Source organism: Haliotis cracherodii, unplaced genomic scaffold (assembly GCF_022045235.1).
Source record: "Haliotis cracherodii isolate W230 unplaced genomic scaffold, xgHalCrac1.p SCAF_5, whole genome shotgun sequence".
NCBI lineage: Eukaryota > Metazoa > Mollusca > Gastropoda > Lepetellida > Haliotidae > Haliotis > Haliotis cracherodii.
In genome coordinates, this window is record NW_027266308.1 from 33273166 (window position 1) to 33288231 (window position 15066).

General features: G+C 39.2%; 1 protein-coding gene across 4 annotated transcripts in view; it reads right to left on the reverse strand.

The window, feature by feature from the left end:
- Positions 1 to 3076: 3076 nt before the first annotated feature.
- Positions 3077 to 15066, reverse strand: part of LOC139444373 (ral GTPase-activating protein subunit beta-like) — a 75511-nt gene continuing 63521 nt past the window's right edge. For all 4 annotated transcript variants that reach the window (XM_071225340.1, XM_071225337.1, XM_071225338.1 and 1 more), the window contains 4 exons: positions 14288 to 14551; positions 13665 to 13830; positions 12150 to 12266; positions 3077 to 11044 (listed from right to left, as the gene is read on the reverse strand). In XM_071225340.1, coding sequence (XP_071081441.1) covers positions 10927 to 11044; positions 12150 to 12266; positions 13665 to 13830; positions 14288 to 14551 — 665 coding nt within the window. In that variant the 3' untranslated portion in view covers positions 3077 to 10926. The remainder of the gene's footprint in view (positions 11045 to 12149; positions 12267 to 13664; positions 13831 to 14287; positions 14552 to 15066) is intronic.

The window sequence follows — 15066 nt, forward strand, 5'->3', positions numbered from 1 at the left end:
GGCTCTATGGCATATGTTCATAAACATACGCTACAGCTTGGTGCCTAACTCGCCATCCTATTACTTTATACGGAGAAGGTGGCAGAATGTGACACTGAATGGATTAAAGTTTTCACTAGGGATTTGGGGTGTGGCTTATTGACCACCATAGAAACTAGCGGGTCTTACGGAATGATTTACACACTTGTAAATGTACTACCATTTCTTGATGTTATCGAGATTAATTATTTGGAAAGTGATATTAATATTCTGAGTAGTTTTTAGAGACCTTGACATGGGATCAACTGATAGAATGGACTGAGAGGTCACTGGACACCTTGTCCGAGTGCGAAATCGGCAACACCGGAAGCGCTCGTTACATTTACATCATCATCATCATGGACACGTTGAAGTGGGATCTACTTTACATTTTTCATGCACAGATTATTAAATATTATGTTATCAAAAAGATAGGCAATACATGTAAAATAGTTTCAGAAAATATGATGAATAGCTTCCATTAACATCAATTATCACTGAACAATTTCTGACTGTGTTTTGACAATTGTTTGTCACAGACAGTGATAGACCATTTCAATCCACAAGTGATTATTTTGTAGCAGTTTCTGACCGTTTCATTCCACAAGCGTTTATTTCTGAACAGTGATAGACCATTTCATTCCACAAGTGTTTATTTCTGAACAATGATAGGCCGTTTCATTCCACAAGTGTTTATTTGGTAAAAGTTCCACACCGTTTCATTCAACAAGTGTCCATTTCTGAACAGTTCCATTCCACAAGTGTTTATTTGGTAAAAGTTCCAGACCATTTAATTCTGTTTCAATCCACAAGTGTTTATTTCTAAAAAGTTCCTGACTTTTTTCTCAACCACTGACAACAAGTTGTGTGTATATAAGTGAACACTTCATGACTTCTTTATTCAAATATTATGGAAACAAAAATTATCATTGGACAATTAATTAATATTTGCCATAGTTTGTACAAGATGGCATTTATCGCCGAGCAAGGTAGCCACAATTCAGTGTTTTATGCATTGTCTTTCCCTGCCAGGCTTCACAGGACTCGGAAAATCAATACCTGTATATTACCATGTGTCAGTAATGATCGGTGTGTTGGGTGTGGTCATCTGGAGAGGCTTATGATCATTTTGTCCTTGTCTCAGCACATGCCACAGATGTTTGTTTTAATCCATTAGTAAAATGACACGTTATGCAAGTTGACCTTGTTAGACATGATATGAAAACGTGACTCTTATGTGAGTTTGCCTTGTTACACATGGTATAACAACTTGATTCGTGTGAGTTCACATTGTAAGCCCTGATATAACACTTAACTCTTATGTGAGTTCACCTTGTTAGCTATGGTATAACAACTTTACTCTCATGTGAGTTCTCCTTGTTAGCTATGGTATAACAACTTGACCACTGAGTTCACCTTCCTAGCCATGATATAACAACTTGACTCTCATGTGAGTTCTCCTTGTTAGCCATGATATAACAACTTGACCATTGAGTTACCTTGTTAGCCACGATATAACAACTTGACCACTGAGTTAACCTTGTTAGCCATGATATAACTTGACCCTTGAGTTACCTTGTTAGCCATAATAAAACAACTTGACCACTGAGTTCACCTGTTAGCAATGACAAAACAACTTGACCACTGAGTTCACCTTGTTAGCCATGATATAACATCTTGACTCTTCAGAGAAGCCACAGTAGATGTATTCAAGAGGCCCTGTGGGTTGTTGACAACTGTTTGATTCTGTTTATCAAGAATCTAACGACATAAACATATAATCAAACTTGTGTTACAGAAAAATATACGAATCAGGTTAGTGTCCACCATTACACTACTATCATTCTTTCAGTGTGTCTGCCCCAGTAGATTACATATCCCCATTTATTTCACCTCAACCTATTACGTTACAGTATCACTTGAAACATAACATCAAATACGGTGAACTACTCCCCTAAACACTGTTGATAATTGTAATAGTGCACCTGAAAAACAATCCCTCTGGTAATTTAGGCATAGACTGGGGGCACACTTTCTAGAACCAGGAAGATATAAGAACTGATAGTGTCTGTTTCAGACTCCATAAGCCTGCATGCCTTGTTTTATGATAAGCTCTCATTTTGCTGATTCTAGTAAATACTTCATTTCATTGCAATATGATGACAAAACTCACCTCGGAAACTATAGGGGAATATAAGATTGCTAAATCGCAAAGAACATTGAAGAACCAATCGTGGTTATTTCACGATAAAACATTGTTCTATCATGACGTCATTTCTGGAGAATCAAACATGCACTCGCAACTTGATGACGTCGTTAATAGGACGACGCTATTTTTGTGAGGGAAGTGTGAAGTGAGTTGTTCCCCATAGATGTAGCTGGGCAGCGTATATAAACGCAATTACCGAATGATCACTTCCAAAAGTGAGAGAGATATGACAATCGGTATTGGGAGAAAAGGTACAGATGGTCGACGTGTAAATTGTGATAAAAAGCGGGAATGACCAAACGTAACTTCACGTTCATAAAATGGACCTGTCAAACATTGCACCGTCGGACTCTATTCAGAGAGTCATCATTATTTAAAAACGGGTAAATATTTTAAAGCATGTGCTTTTTCCTAACGTCATGTTGATATCACCTTGCAGTGTTTCATTGCACGATAAACAACTCCCACTCGTACTTTATTTCTTAAATAATGTGGCAACAGCTGCACTACACCTTCTGTCCTTTCCATCTACAAACACTCAACACACTCTGCAAGGGACCCGTGAAGATCCGGGGTAGAATAGGTCTCAAGCAACCCATGCTTGCCGTAAAAGGTGACTATATGTTTGTCGTAAGAGGTGACTAACGGGATCGGGTGGTCAGGCTCGCTGACTTGGTTGGTGCATGTCACCGTATTCCCGACTTCGTGTCCAGACTCGATTATTTACAGGCCACCGTCATATAGCTGGAATATTACTTAGTGTGGTGTTAAGCAACAAACAAATAAAACAAAGCATGCCAGCTCGACAGAAAACAAACAACACTTCTGATTGTCATATCGTTATCACAATTTAATTTGTTATAATGGGCAGCTGACACATGATATACTTCAGAATACATGTCTGAGTTTTAATATACATTGTACAAAGCCATGGCACTTGCAGGAGTGATGATATGAACAAATCCTACAGGAGGACTATATATCTGAAATAACAATGACATTCACACATACAGTCAGCTTCAAGGAAATAAATAATGTAACAGCCTGGTTGGGCTGTCACAACACACATACCACAATATTAAGAACTTGTTTTTTCAATGCAAATTATGGATGACACATTTACCGTTTATGGAGTTTTAGGTTCACCCAGCTTCTAAAGCGAGACTGCAAGAGTGTGTTCATCAAGTGAGAATACATTCCAATACATGTGCACACACATCTTTGAGTTATAACTATCAAGAGATGTTGTTGGCAAATATGTCAAATGAAACCATTTATCTATAATTAATAGTGAATTACCCGTTTTGTATCAAATCAAGGTACCACTTGATCACTGAGCTAGCATAGTGTCTGTACAAAACTGTACAACTATGTTCGTCAATGTTACCCCCACGGACTCCATATTCCTTTGCAACTGAACACACTTGTACATGACCAGTATAATTAACTTACCAAATTCTGTGCATTCTGTATTTACAAATAACCTGGACAATGAGTTGTCAGCAAACATAACCAACCTAAAATAACCAGCTACAACCAGCCTAATGTCGAGTTACCAGCTGAACATAACTGTTTACATTTGTTAAATATGTAGTAACTACATGGAACTCACTACTAATGATAAGAAAATATTATCCTTTCTAGTTGGATTGATAAATAATATATCTCTCATGACCTTTGTTATTTCATGACTAGTAGAGTGAGTAATAAAAACAAATATCACATGAACATTTACATAGGTACACATGACATCCCACATTGTCATGTCATGTGAGAATAAATACATTTTATGTCTCATGCACTGATGCCCCAATAACCTTGATATTTTGTGTTAAAATAGCTGATCTTTACATAAGGTGTAATGGTTCTTACTAACCATCTATCTGGGTGCTTAATATATCGTAGATACTGTACATACATTGTATACACTGTGAACAAGATATAAAATCCATGCAGCTTAGCACACATCAGGAGATAATACTGACAAAAAACTAAATACTTGCAACACTCTGCGTTTGATAACATCTACAGGGACAACTGCAGAAACTTATATTCTTCACAACACACCCATATAACGTAAATACCTATTGCTTACATACAAAAACAAATACGTTATGCATATATGTGGTATCTAATATGTTGTCAATTTCTTAAAGCACAAAATATTTTTTAAAATAGTTACCCTGTACATATGTGTAGTTAGGCTGAAGATCAATAGCTTTAATTCTTTTAGATTCAACGAATTCAACTTTATTTCAAATGCTCTGCCTGGGCTTTGAGGATGTTTCAGAAGATGAAGTTCGGTTTCATCAACTGACATACTAGTGCCTGAATTTTGTGTGTCCTCATCCAAGTCTGTTTTTTCCTAAACAAATAAAACAAATACTGAATCACTTAGTTCTACAAGAATAGAAACTTGTATCATCAAACCCATGTAAAAGTGTTTATCCAGCAATACGGGCCTCATCTGAAATATACACAAAGGAAGACAGGCTTTGAATTAGCTATAGATTAATCTTGTATGTAGTACTCACTTAATACAAAGATTGATATCTAATCAATGTGAGTGAGTGAGGTTTAATGTGTGCCAACTCGTTCCGTTAATCATGCTTAAATATATGTTAAAAGTATTTTTTATTCATTACCAGTATATTTAGACTGTAATTTTCACCGTAGACAAATTGTTTTTCCAATTTATGACATTTCACATTTGCTTTGACAAAACTGGTTGATTTCCCAGGGGAAAATCCTCAAAATATCTCATTGAGCAGTAGAGTATGTTTAAGAAATTCACAATCAATATTAACATGCTTCTTCTACAACTTCAATAAGTCTGTGGCAAATAATGTGCAGATAAACTTCCTGTTATCAAAACAAAACATCAAATTAACATAGAGAGCTACATGTCTTCCCTTAACATATTACTCAGCTGGGAGTGGCCATGTTTGTGTCATATTTTCAAGAGAAATAACATTGCTGGTTAAAATGAGTTTGAGAAAAATAATCCCAAATCCTTCGTGACACCAATTTGTTCACATAAATGGAGACCCGCGACGATCTGGGTTAGAATAGGTCTTCAGCAACTCATGCCTGCTGTAAGAGACGACTATGCTGTCATAAGAGGCGACTAATGGGATTGGGTGGTCAGGCTCGCTGACTTGGTTGATGCATGTCATAGTATCCCAACTGTGAGGATCAATGCTAATGATATCAATCACTGGATCATCTGATCCAAACTTGATTATTTACCCGACCGCCATCATATAGCTGGTATATTGCTTTGAGCGGCACAAAACAACACACAAACAAACATAAATGGATCGGGTGGTTAGACTCAGTGACTTGGTTGATCATACCCAGATAGTGTCAGACGTTGCTCATAACATCAACCACTGGTTTGTCTGGCTCAAACTGAATTTCTTAAAAGACACTGTGATACCATTGGAATACTTCAGCCTGTGGCATTTAACAGCATTCACCCAATAATCTCCATCTATTGTGTTACTTACAACAAGCAATGTAATAACAGGTTATTACAGTTATTAAACTGGGAGAAACAGCAATTATATGAAACATGCGAACAGCTCTTTTTGATGAATTAATTGTTTCCCACAGGACAACAGCCAAGGAAATTTGTCTCTGAAATCTTATCCCATACGCCAAAATCAATCATTTGATGAAGTTTATGGACAGATGTTGTCTCCGGAGATTGCCATGGTGTTACTTTTTGTGGTCATAGAATAGCTGGGCAATCGTATTGATTCAGAAGTCTATTAGGAGGGTAAAGAATATTATACAGCTGAGCGCAACCCAACACAGCCTTCAGCATTTGTCCCATGTATCATTATTGTAATGTCTACAGATTCAGTGAACCATCATGATGGGTAGGCTACAAAAACATGGAGACTTCACAGGAACTGACTTTTGAAGAATCGGTGTGTCAGCCAGACAAACCATTTTTTTCTTAGTTTGAAAAATTTTGATACCCGTGAGACACAATTTGTTTTATTTTGTCTATAAGTAGATATACAGTCTACTGATTGTGTGAAACAGTATAGACAAGACGGAAAATATGATTTGCTAGCAATATAAAAAATTGCTGAAGATTTTGACAGTTTTGTAATTTTGGATGATTTTGTGAAGTACACATATTGCGCAGTAGTCCCTAAAGTCTGTGTGGAATCTAGTTTGTGTAAATTCATCTCACTCCTGGGATGAACCGACAATGTAATCCCACCATGACTAGCCTACATGTTATGTGCATGCTTCCATCGGGATGTCTTCCATCCATCATGTAGATGTAGTGCAGAACACCAGGATAAGTATGCTTGCTACAAAGCCATGAATAATATATCAGTTGTGATTTGTTGCAAAATGTTGCAATTTTTTTAAAAATGTTTTGGTGACATAGTTATTTTTTTTATTTTCATATTTTATCTGGGATGTGTATTTTTTTTATAACACCAATACTCCCTTGAAACTAACCACACTTAATTCATAAATCTACCTGATAATAATAATAATAATAAATAAAATAAATAATAATAATCATAATCATAATCATAAAAAACCTTGTTGTGTCAAACTTGGACGTGTCGAATTCCTGGTTGTCTGAAACTCACCTTCCGGTCCCTGCCATGCCATTCTATCTTCTATACTTCTATATTTATCATTGTTAATGCTCGGATCTATGGAACTGGATGAGTCATGAGGACAGCTGTCTCAATTTCATAAGGGAATCCCAAGTATCCAAATTAAGCATAAGTTTCCCTGACGACTCGAACAGTTTAAAAAAATAAATAACGTCCACACATAAGTAAATTCCCTCACTGCAATTGCGTGAAACAGGATGCATTCTAACAACATACCAATACCACATCATCAGCAAGTTACTGAAGTGTTCTTACATGTAAAACACATAAGATCATGTTAGTGATTTATTATTGGAGGTATAGATTGTCAGAAGTCAAAGAAAATCAGTATTGAATGGATGAATAAACTGTTTAAAACAATATAGCATACCGGTAATACAAGTATTTTATTATTTGTACCAATGTGGTTAATGACGTTGGGGTGTAGCATAAACCAAAGATGACAATAATCTCTCATAACATGATGTTTGGTTTTTGAAAATTCACTTTGTTGGTTGCCTCGAACGCCAGATAACTTGAACTTTTCCACAGATCCTGCAAATTTCAACACGGCAAGGTTAGACTGTAATAATAACAAAAACAACATAAAAATATAAAGGCAAAAAGTGAGCAGGTCTCACTAATACCCCCATCCTTGACTCCAACATATTTCAAGTTAAAAACATGAAAATAGCAATATTTTCTCAGCAATATCCACTTATCAAAATCACACTTTGCACTACACTTCTATAGGTATAGAAAGTGTTCCTTAAATTTGAAAAGACTCCATGAAGTAGTTCTCAAGTTATAGGATGCACAAATGTTTAAGTAAATAAATTCTAAGTAAAAAAAGGAATCATAGCTGTATTTTTTTCAGAAAATCAAAATGTCGAAATCAGACTTCGCACTGTACCTCTCCTATTGGCATAGAAAGTGTTCACCAAGTTTGAAAAGAATCTATGCAGTAGTTTTCAAGTAATAGGTCACACATAAAAATTTCCTCAGAAGGACAGACAGAATTCCTTGGTATAACTTTATACCCCTGCTCTTTAAGGTCAGGTGTTTCTTTTATAGCAACAGACTCCATACAACAGAGGACAGTATTATCCTAGTTCAGGTGCATCATGTTGCATTCTCATCTCCCTGAGGAGTATACCGAAGCTGAAGGTCACCATTCCCCTTTCCATCTCACCCTACATATATATGTAGCAGAGATGGGAACAAGAGCAGCTTCCAGATATTGGTACACTGAAGACAGTCATCAATGTAACAGTGACATCAGTTCCTAGTGATGTGTGGCCTAGCTCTGGCAGACCATCAGCTCCCCACTCCATTCAGCCACTAGGACAAGGAGCTGCCGTCCACTGTTCAGTAGAGACCACACATCCTTGCATGTACGCCCCCACAGTAGACAATGGTAGAGACCCCACTCCATTCAGTCACTAGGACAAGGAGCTGCCACCGACTGTTCAGAAGAGGCCAGACATCCTAGCATGTACGCCCCCACAATAGAGACCCCACACCATTCAGCCACTAGGACAAGGAGCTGGCATCCACTGTTCAGTAGAGACCACACATCCTTGCATGTACGCCCCCACAATAGAGACCCCACTCCATTCAGCCACTAGGACAAGGAGCTGGCATCCACTGTTCAGTAGAGACCACACATCCTTGCATGTACGCCCCCACAGTAGAGACCCCACACCATTCAGCCACTAGGAAAAGGAGCTGCCATCCACTGTTCAGTATCGAATGAACACCTGAACAATACCCTTCAGCCTCCTGGCTACATACCTGTTTGACTGGTAAGGTTTCATTTGAGAACAACAAAAACAAAACAAATTAGATCAACAAAATTAACCATATACTGCACATCTCCCATAAAGCACGTGCCCTATTGCATAACAAAGACATTAAGTATGAACATAGATACACTGTTATAATGTGCCAGTATATACAACATCTGTATGGTAAATACTGGTCCATTAAGTATGAACATAGATAAACTGTTATAATGTGCCAGTATATACAACATCTGTATGGTAAATACTGGTCCATTAAGTATGAACATAGATACACTGTTATAATGTGCCAGTATATACAACATCTGTATGGTAAATACTGGTCCATTAAGTATGAACATAGATACACTGTATCGGTGTGCCAGTGTATACATCAACTGTATGGTAAAATACTGGTCCATATCAGAGAATGCGGGGCAGGTATTGTCAAGACCAACAACTGTATTTTCAATCAAGGATAACTGTTCATGAAGCGGGGTATCAGCAGAAACTCCATCTCCTCGTTCCATGAAGTGTTCTAAACAAGGAAACATAGAGGAGAATAAAGTTATCTCCCTTGAATGGTACAAGCTTACTGACAAGCACACATCCCATTGCAGATGAAGTAGCAAAGACTATGTATTTATTAATTGCTGCCATGTTCAAATGACATTTTGGTCTTTGCTAACTCAGGCTTTTTATAATATTTGATTATAATCTTGCCAATAGTGATAAGTGACTGAGCCACTTGAGATCCAACTTGCTTATGAAGTTTGGCAAATTCTCTGTCAAAATGAATGTCAATTAAAAACATCCCAGGAAGTTCACAGAATGGTATTCATTTTGGCCCAACTTTGACAACATGAGCATAGCCATACTAACTGTATCTTACACTGCTCAATATAGAGACAATCTCAGTCGTGTCCCTTTCTATATCAATTCATCAACACAAGTCAATAAAAGTATAAAACTTTGATGCATGATAATGAGTGTTGACATCAACAGATACAAGATGAGATTCTATTCACCACCCCAAACCATTCTTCCAACTTATCAAGTCTGCAAACAGTAATAACAAGTTTCTAGATTGTAAAATGTACAGCTACCAGCTTCAGAGGCAGAGACATTAGTCATGTCATCTGATTGTGACATGGAAACTGATGATGTCATAATGGTCTGCAAGGCATTGTGATGCAATTTTATGGTAGAAATAACTCCTAGGAGATATTGCTTGTTCTCATCCATGTGATATCTCCTGTGGAAGCCAGTTTGTGATGGTAAAGCAGGGGTACCATGTACTCAGCCGCATACATACAGACACTGGCATCTTACACAGTGCCAGGCATACAAGACAGACAGTCACAATATACAAGGAGGTAATTAAGCATAATGTGTTTCAGATTTGGGGATGATATTGAGTATTGGATGCCTAGAAATTGCATGTGAACATATAGTGTAATTATTAATAACATGAATCATATTCATTGTATAATAAACTAGACATTCATGTCATCACATATTCTTTTTCAAATCTGGGCCTGACAAAAATATGATACTTATCATGAAAAATATCATACACGGTGAAAAGTCCAGATGATTTACCAGCTTGTATCCAGTGTTTTCCTGACCATACCCATTCATTGGTGTGACATCTTACACTGAACTGCACCACGGGCTGCACAAAGGCTATACCGTATTCGACGTAATAAGCGCCCAGGGCGCTCTCAAAATTAGAAACGGGGGGCTCTTATTAGAATATTATTTTAGTGAAAAAAAACACGAGTTAAAAGGTAAAATTCTTGGTTTATGCTGACAGCCTGAAATGTGTATGTATGACAGATATATTTTTCCAGAATTTAATTGTCCATAATTAAGTGTGCATATAACGGATGAGTGCGTATTTTATGCGAATATATAAGTCTTGTGTACATTGATCAATCGGAAGGGGTGCTAATTAGGATTGTTCACTGGCCAATTTATAAGCGATTATCGTCGTGGGCGCTTATTAGAGTGGGGCGCTTATTATGTCAAATACGGTACACATGGATACAAGATGCAAGATACAGGTGAGTGTCGAGACCTTCAGTACTGATCTTCCTTCCTGCTATGCTTTGGTCACTCCGTAATAGTTAGACAACTCAACAGCAATATCTGGCTTCACTTTCTTTTGGTGCATATAGTCTTTGCAATTCAAAATATGAAAACTGTGATTGAAAGATTATTCTAAGGAGAAATAACTTCAATACAAGGACTGTCACTACGGTGGGTTGATCGTGACGTGATGTGTTCACTTGGGCATATCCTGGAAGAGAGCTGTGTAGAACTCGGCCTCTGTCAAGCTGCTCCGATACTTGTTCACCACCTCCTGAATCTTCAGCTTGCGTCTCACATGGGGTGGCTGGTACCTGGAAGGAGTGAGTGAGTGTGGTTTTACGCTGGTTTTAGCAATATTCCAGCAATATCACGGCTGGGGACACCACAAATTGGCTCCACACAGTGTACCCATGTGGGGAATCAAAACCGGGTCTTCGGCGTGTCAAGGGAACGCTTTAACCACTAGGCTACCCCACCACCCGTACCTGGAAGGAATATTATAAGGGTAATGCTATTTTTCAGGGCATTATCATTTGCAGAAGCCTGAGGTCTTCCATTACCTACCCAATGAAGGGGGCAGTTGAAAAGACTGAGGGCTTTTGCAAATGATAATGCCCTGAAAGATAGTGTTACCATTATTATAGCTAAAATGGATGGAATTTGTTATCAAATAAGTCGAAACAACAATATCGGTTTTGAAACATTTACTGCAATCGACACCAATGTCACTGACCAACTTTTACAAATATGGAAACATCATAGAACAAACCAGATGACGTCACTATTGAACGTGACGTCACATATGGCTATCCTATGATGTCACCTAACAATGGGCGTGATAATGGCCTGTCGTCAAGCAATATGAGGGCATTATCAAGTTACAGCGGCCCGCTCATTTTTGATAACATGCGGGCGGTTTAATGATAATTCTATCCATTTTAGCTATAAATGTCAATAACTCGCCTTCCATTCACTTAGCTGTGTAATATTTAACATTTTGCTTCAATATGATACACGTGTACTTTGTGCCACGATAACAGTATCATATTTTGAGGTCATTTATTGATAAAATATACACATATATAAATGATGATTATGGTAAATCTAACATTACTTATGCTGATTTAAAAAACACATGTCAAGCACGTGAAAAAAATGAACATTATCAAATGCATATCTGAACACACTGTGGTCATGGCTTGATGCTAAAATGAGCTCCACGTGTTATCCTGAAACTAAGATTCTTGTTTGTGTCTGAGGAAAACCTGACAAGCAAATGCTTCAACAACTAGGCTATACCTCCACCTCACAGACAAACAAAAGTATCTTATAAGAATGTGGTGTTTCAGATGCAAGACAGAGTCATGTACACAAAATACAAGTAAGAGTATAATAAAATATTATCATGTTGCTTACGATTCACTCTCCAGTCTCTTCCTGCGGCAAATGTTGATGGCTGTCTGTCTGACCAGTGTTCCTAGTGTGCGTCGACTCACCAACATTCCGTCCACCAGCGGGATGGCCATCGACATCCTACACATTATGACAGCAGTGAGTGAGTGAGTGAGGGGGTGGGTGAGTGTTTGTTTGTTTGTCGTTTAATGCCGCACTCAGCAATATTCCAGCTATATAACGGCGGTCTGTAAACACTAGAGTCTGGACCAGACAATCTAGAGATTGACAACATCAGCATCGATCAACACAACTGGGATACGATGACATGCATCAATCAAGTCAGCGAGCCTGACCACCCGATCCAGTTAGTCACCTCTTAGGACAAGCATAGTCGCCTTTTACGGCAAGCATGGGTTGCTGAAGACCTATTCTACCCAGGATTTTCACGAGCCGCGTGAGTGAGTGATGTTTATGACATCATTGAGTGAGGGAATAATTGTAACAAGTCATGCAATGACATCACTGAGTGATTGAAGAGAAAACCATAGCAAAGAATATTCCATTGCGTCATTGTCGTCTGTTGTGAGTAAATTGGGGCCAGCAAAGCACTGTTTAACACAAACATGAAGTTGAAAACTGTCTTTCCACAGTTTAGTTACCATACCTACTGTGCTCTTTTACACGAAGCATGTGCATGGGCAGCATAAGTTGTACTCTTAAACAACAACAAATACCACAAAGATCAAAAGAGTGGATGTTGTTTAACGCCACAAATCAGCAATATTTCAGCTATACCACAGCAGTCTGCACATAATCAAGGCTGGTCTTGCAAACCAGAAAGTATTCCTGTTGTCAGGGTACGCTGACACACTGTCACCAAAGGCACATGTTGAAACCACCCACTTCTCACTTCAGTTTCTTCTCATGACCAGTTTGGCAAACAAGGGACCTGTTTTGCCCCGGGTGAGGTTAGGTGAAATGGGGTTTAACATCGTTTTCAAGATTATGGCACTTATACTGCGACGTGCATGCACGTGTGTGTGTGGCTGCTTGTACTATTTCGGACTGATGCCAATTAATAGTGCTAGCACACTGAGATACCATGCGGCAGTTTAACATGAATACCCATTCAGACACAGTATACTGGATCCAAGCCGACCAGTCCTTGGTTTAGCCCCTTAATGCCAAGCACCAGACAGGATAACAAGTACCATCTTTTAACGTCTTTCGGTATGACGTGACCCTGGTCCTTCCGCTCTCTGGATGGACGTTCTACCACTAGACCACGGAGGCGGTCTATGACCCAGGATCCCTACATCACTCTGTCATAGACCTCACAGAAAAATGTGTATGTATAGATTCTTGGCAACCCTAAATATAGTAGATATTATAAATAGTTTATTCCAGCCAAATTTGTGATTCCCTGCAACCATAATGTATACATACACCCAGGGACCTGAGGTCCATTGAACAGTGTGACAATGTAGTGATGCGTAATGTGGAGTCTCAAAGTTGCCTATTATCACCATTCCTTACTTGGTGTGGCCCTTGTCCTGCAGCTGGAGGTGGATGCGGAACAAGCCATTCTGCAGTGCGTGTATGAAGAGGACAAAGATGTCCTTCTCTGGGACCTTCTGTACAGAGGTCGAGCTGGAGCTGCACTGTTGGTCCTGTCCTGTACTGGCCACACTCAAGAGGTCCCCTACAACACACATACACTGATGACAGGGGACTGCACACTGATGACAGGGGACTACACACTGATGACAGGGGACTACACACTGATGACAGGGGGACTATACACTGATGACAGGGGACTGCACACTGATGACAAAGGGACTTTACACTGATGATAGGGGCACTACATTCTGATGACAGGGGATACACTCCCCAAGACTCATACCCACAAAATCAATTCACTCGGGCCAGATAAACAGTAATCATAAATCATTACCATATTCTCCATTTTTTTAAACAGGGGCAGTTCGAAGGAAAAGTACAACTATTGATTAAACCAGAAGTTGTTATCCATAAAGTTGTACGTTTATTTATTTACTTACCAACTTCTAGAATGACAATCAAACACAATGCAGTGATCTGGGCTATTATAATGTTTTGTCATAAGCCTACCCCTGTGAGGTGCTAGATAGTTTGCTAACCTGTAGGGAAGTTCTCATGGTCTTCAAAGTTCTCTAACCAAACAGCGAACACTTTAGTATCAGGACCAAACATGGAGGTAGGCTGTCTTCCAAGTCTCCGTATCCGGGCCTGGTTACCACTAGCAACAGCAGCCTCTGGTGGCGACCCCGGACTCTCGCGATCCTGTCGACCTCCCTTCTCTGCCTCCAGACCAAGTGACTTTGGCTTTGTCAGCTGGATGTGAGGCTCATTCATGGAGAAGCGGTCACTGGTTGGAGATTTATCTGGGAAATGAGAAATGACAATGATTATGCTATCATTGAACTATGCATTCATATACAGCATATAGACAGCTGCATCTGCTCAAGTGAGCTGTTGTGAGGGGAAATAAGTTTAAATGTCACCTTCAAGATTATTGCACTTATATTGCCACATGCATGCACATGTGTGTGTGTGAGTGTGTGTGTGTGTCTGGTTGTGTGGGGTGTGTCTGGTTGTGTGGGGTGTGTCTGGTTGTGTGTGTGTGTCTGCTTGTGTGGGGTGTGTCTGTTTGTTTGGGGTGTGTCTGCTTGTGTGGGTTGTGTCTGCTTGTGTGGGGTGTGTCTGCTTGTTTGGGGTGTGTCTGCTTGTGTGGGGTGTGTCTGCTTGTTTGGGGTGTGTCTGCTTGTGTGGGGTGTGTCTGCTTGTGTGTGTGTGTGTGTGTGTGTGTGTGTGTGTGTGTGTGTGTGTGTGTGTGTGTGTGTGTGTGTGTGTGTGCTTGTGTGGGGTGTGTCTGCTTGTGTGTGTGTATGTGTGCTTG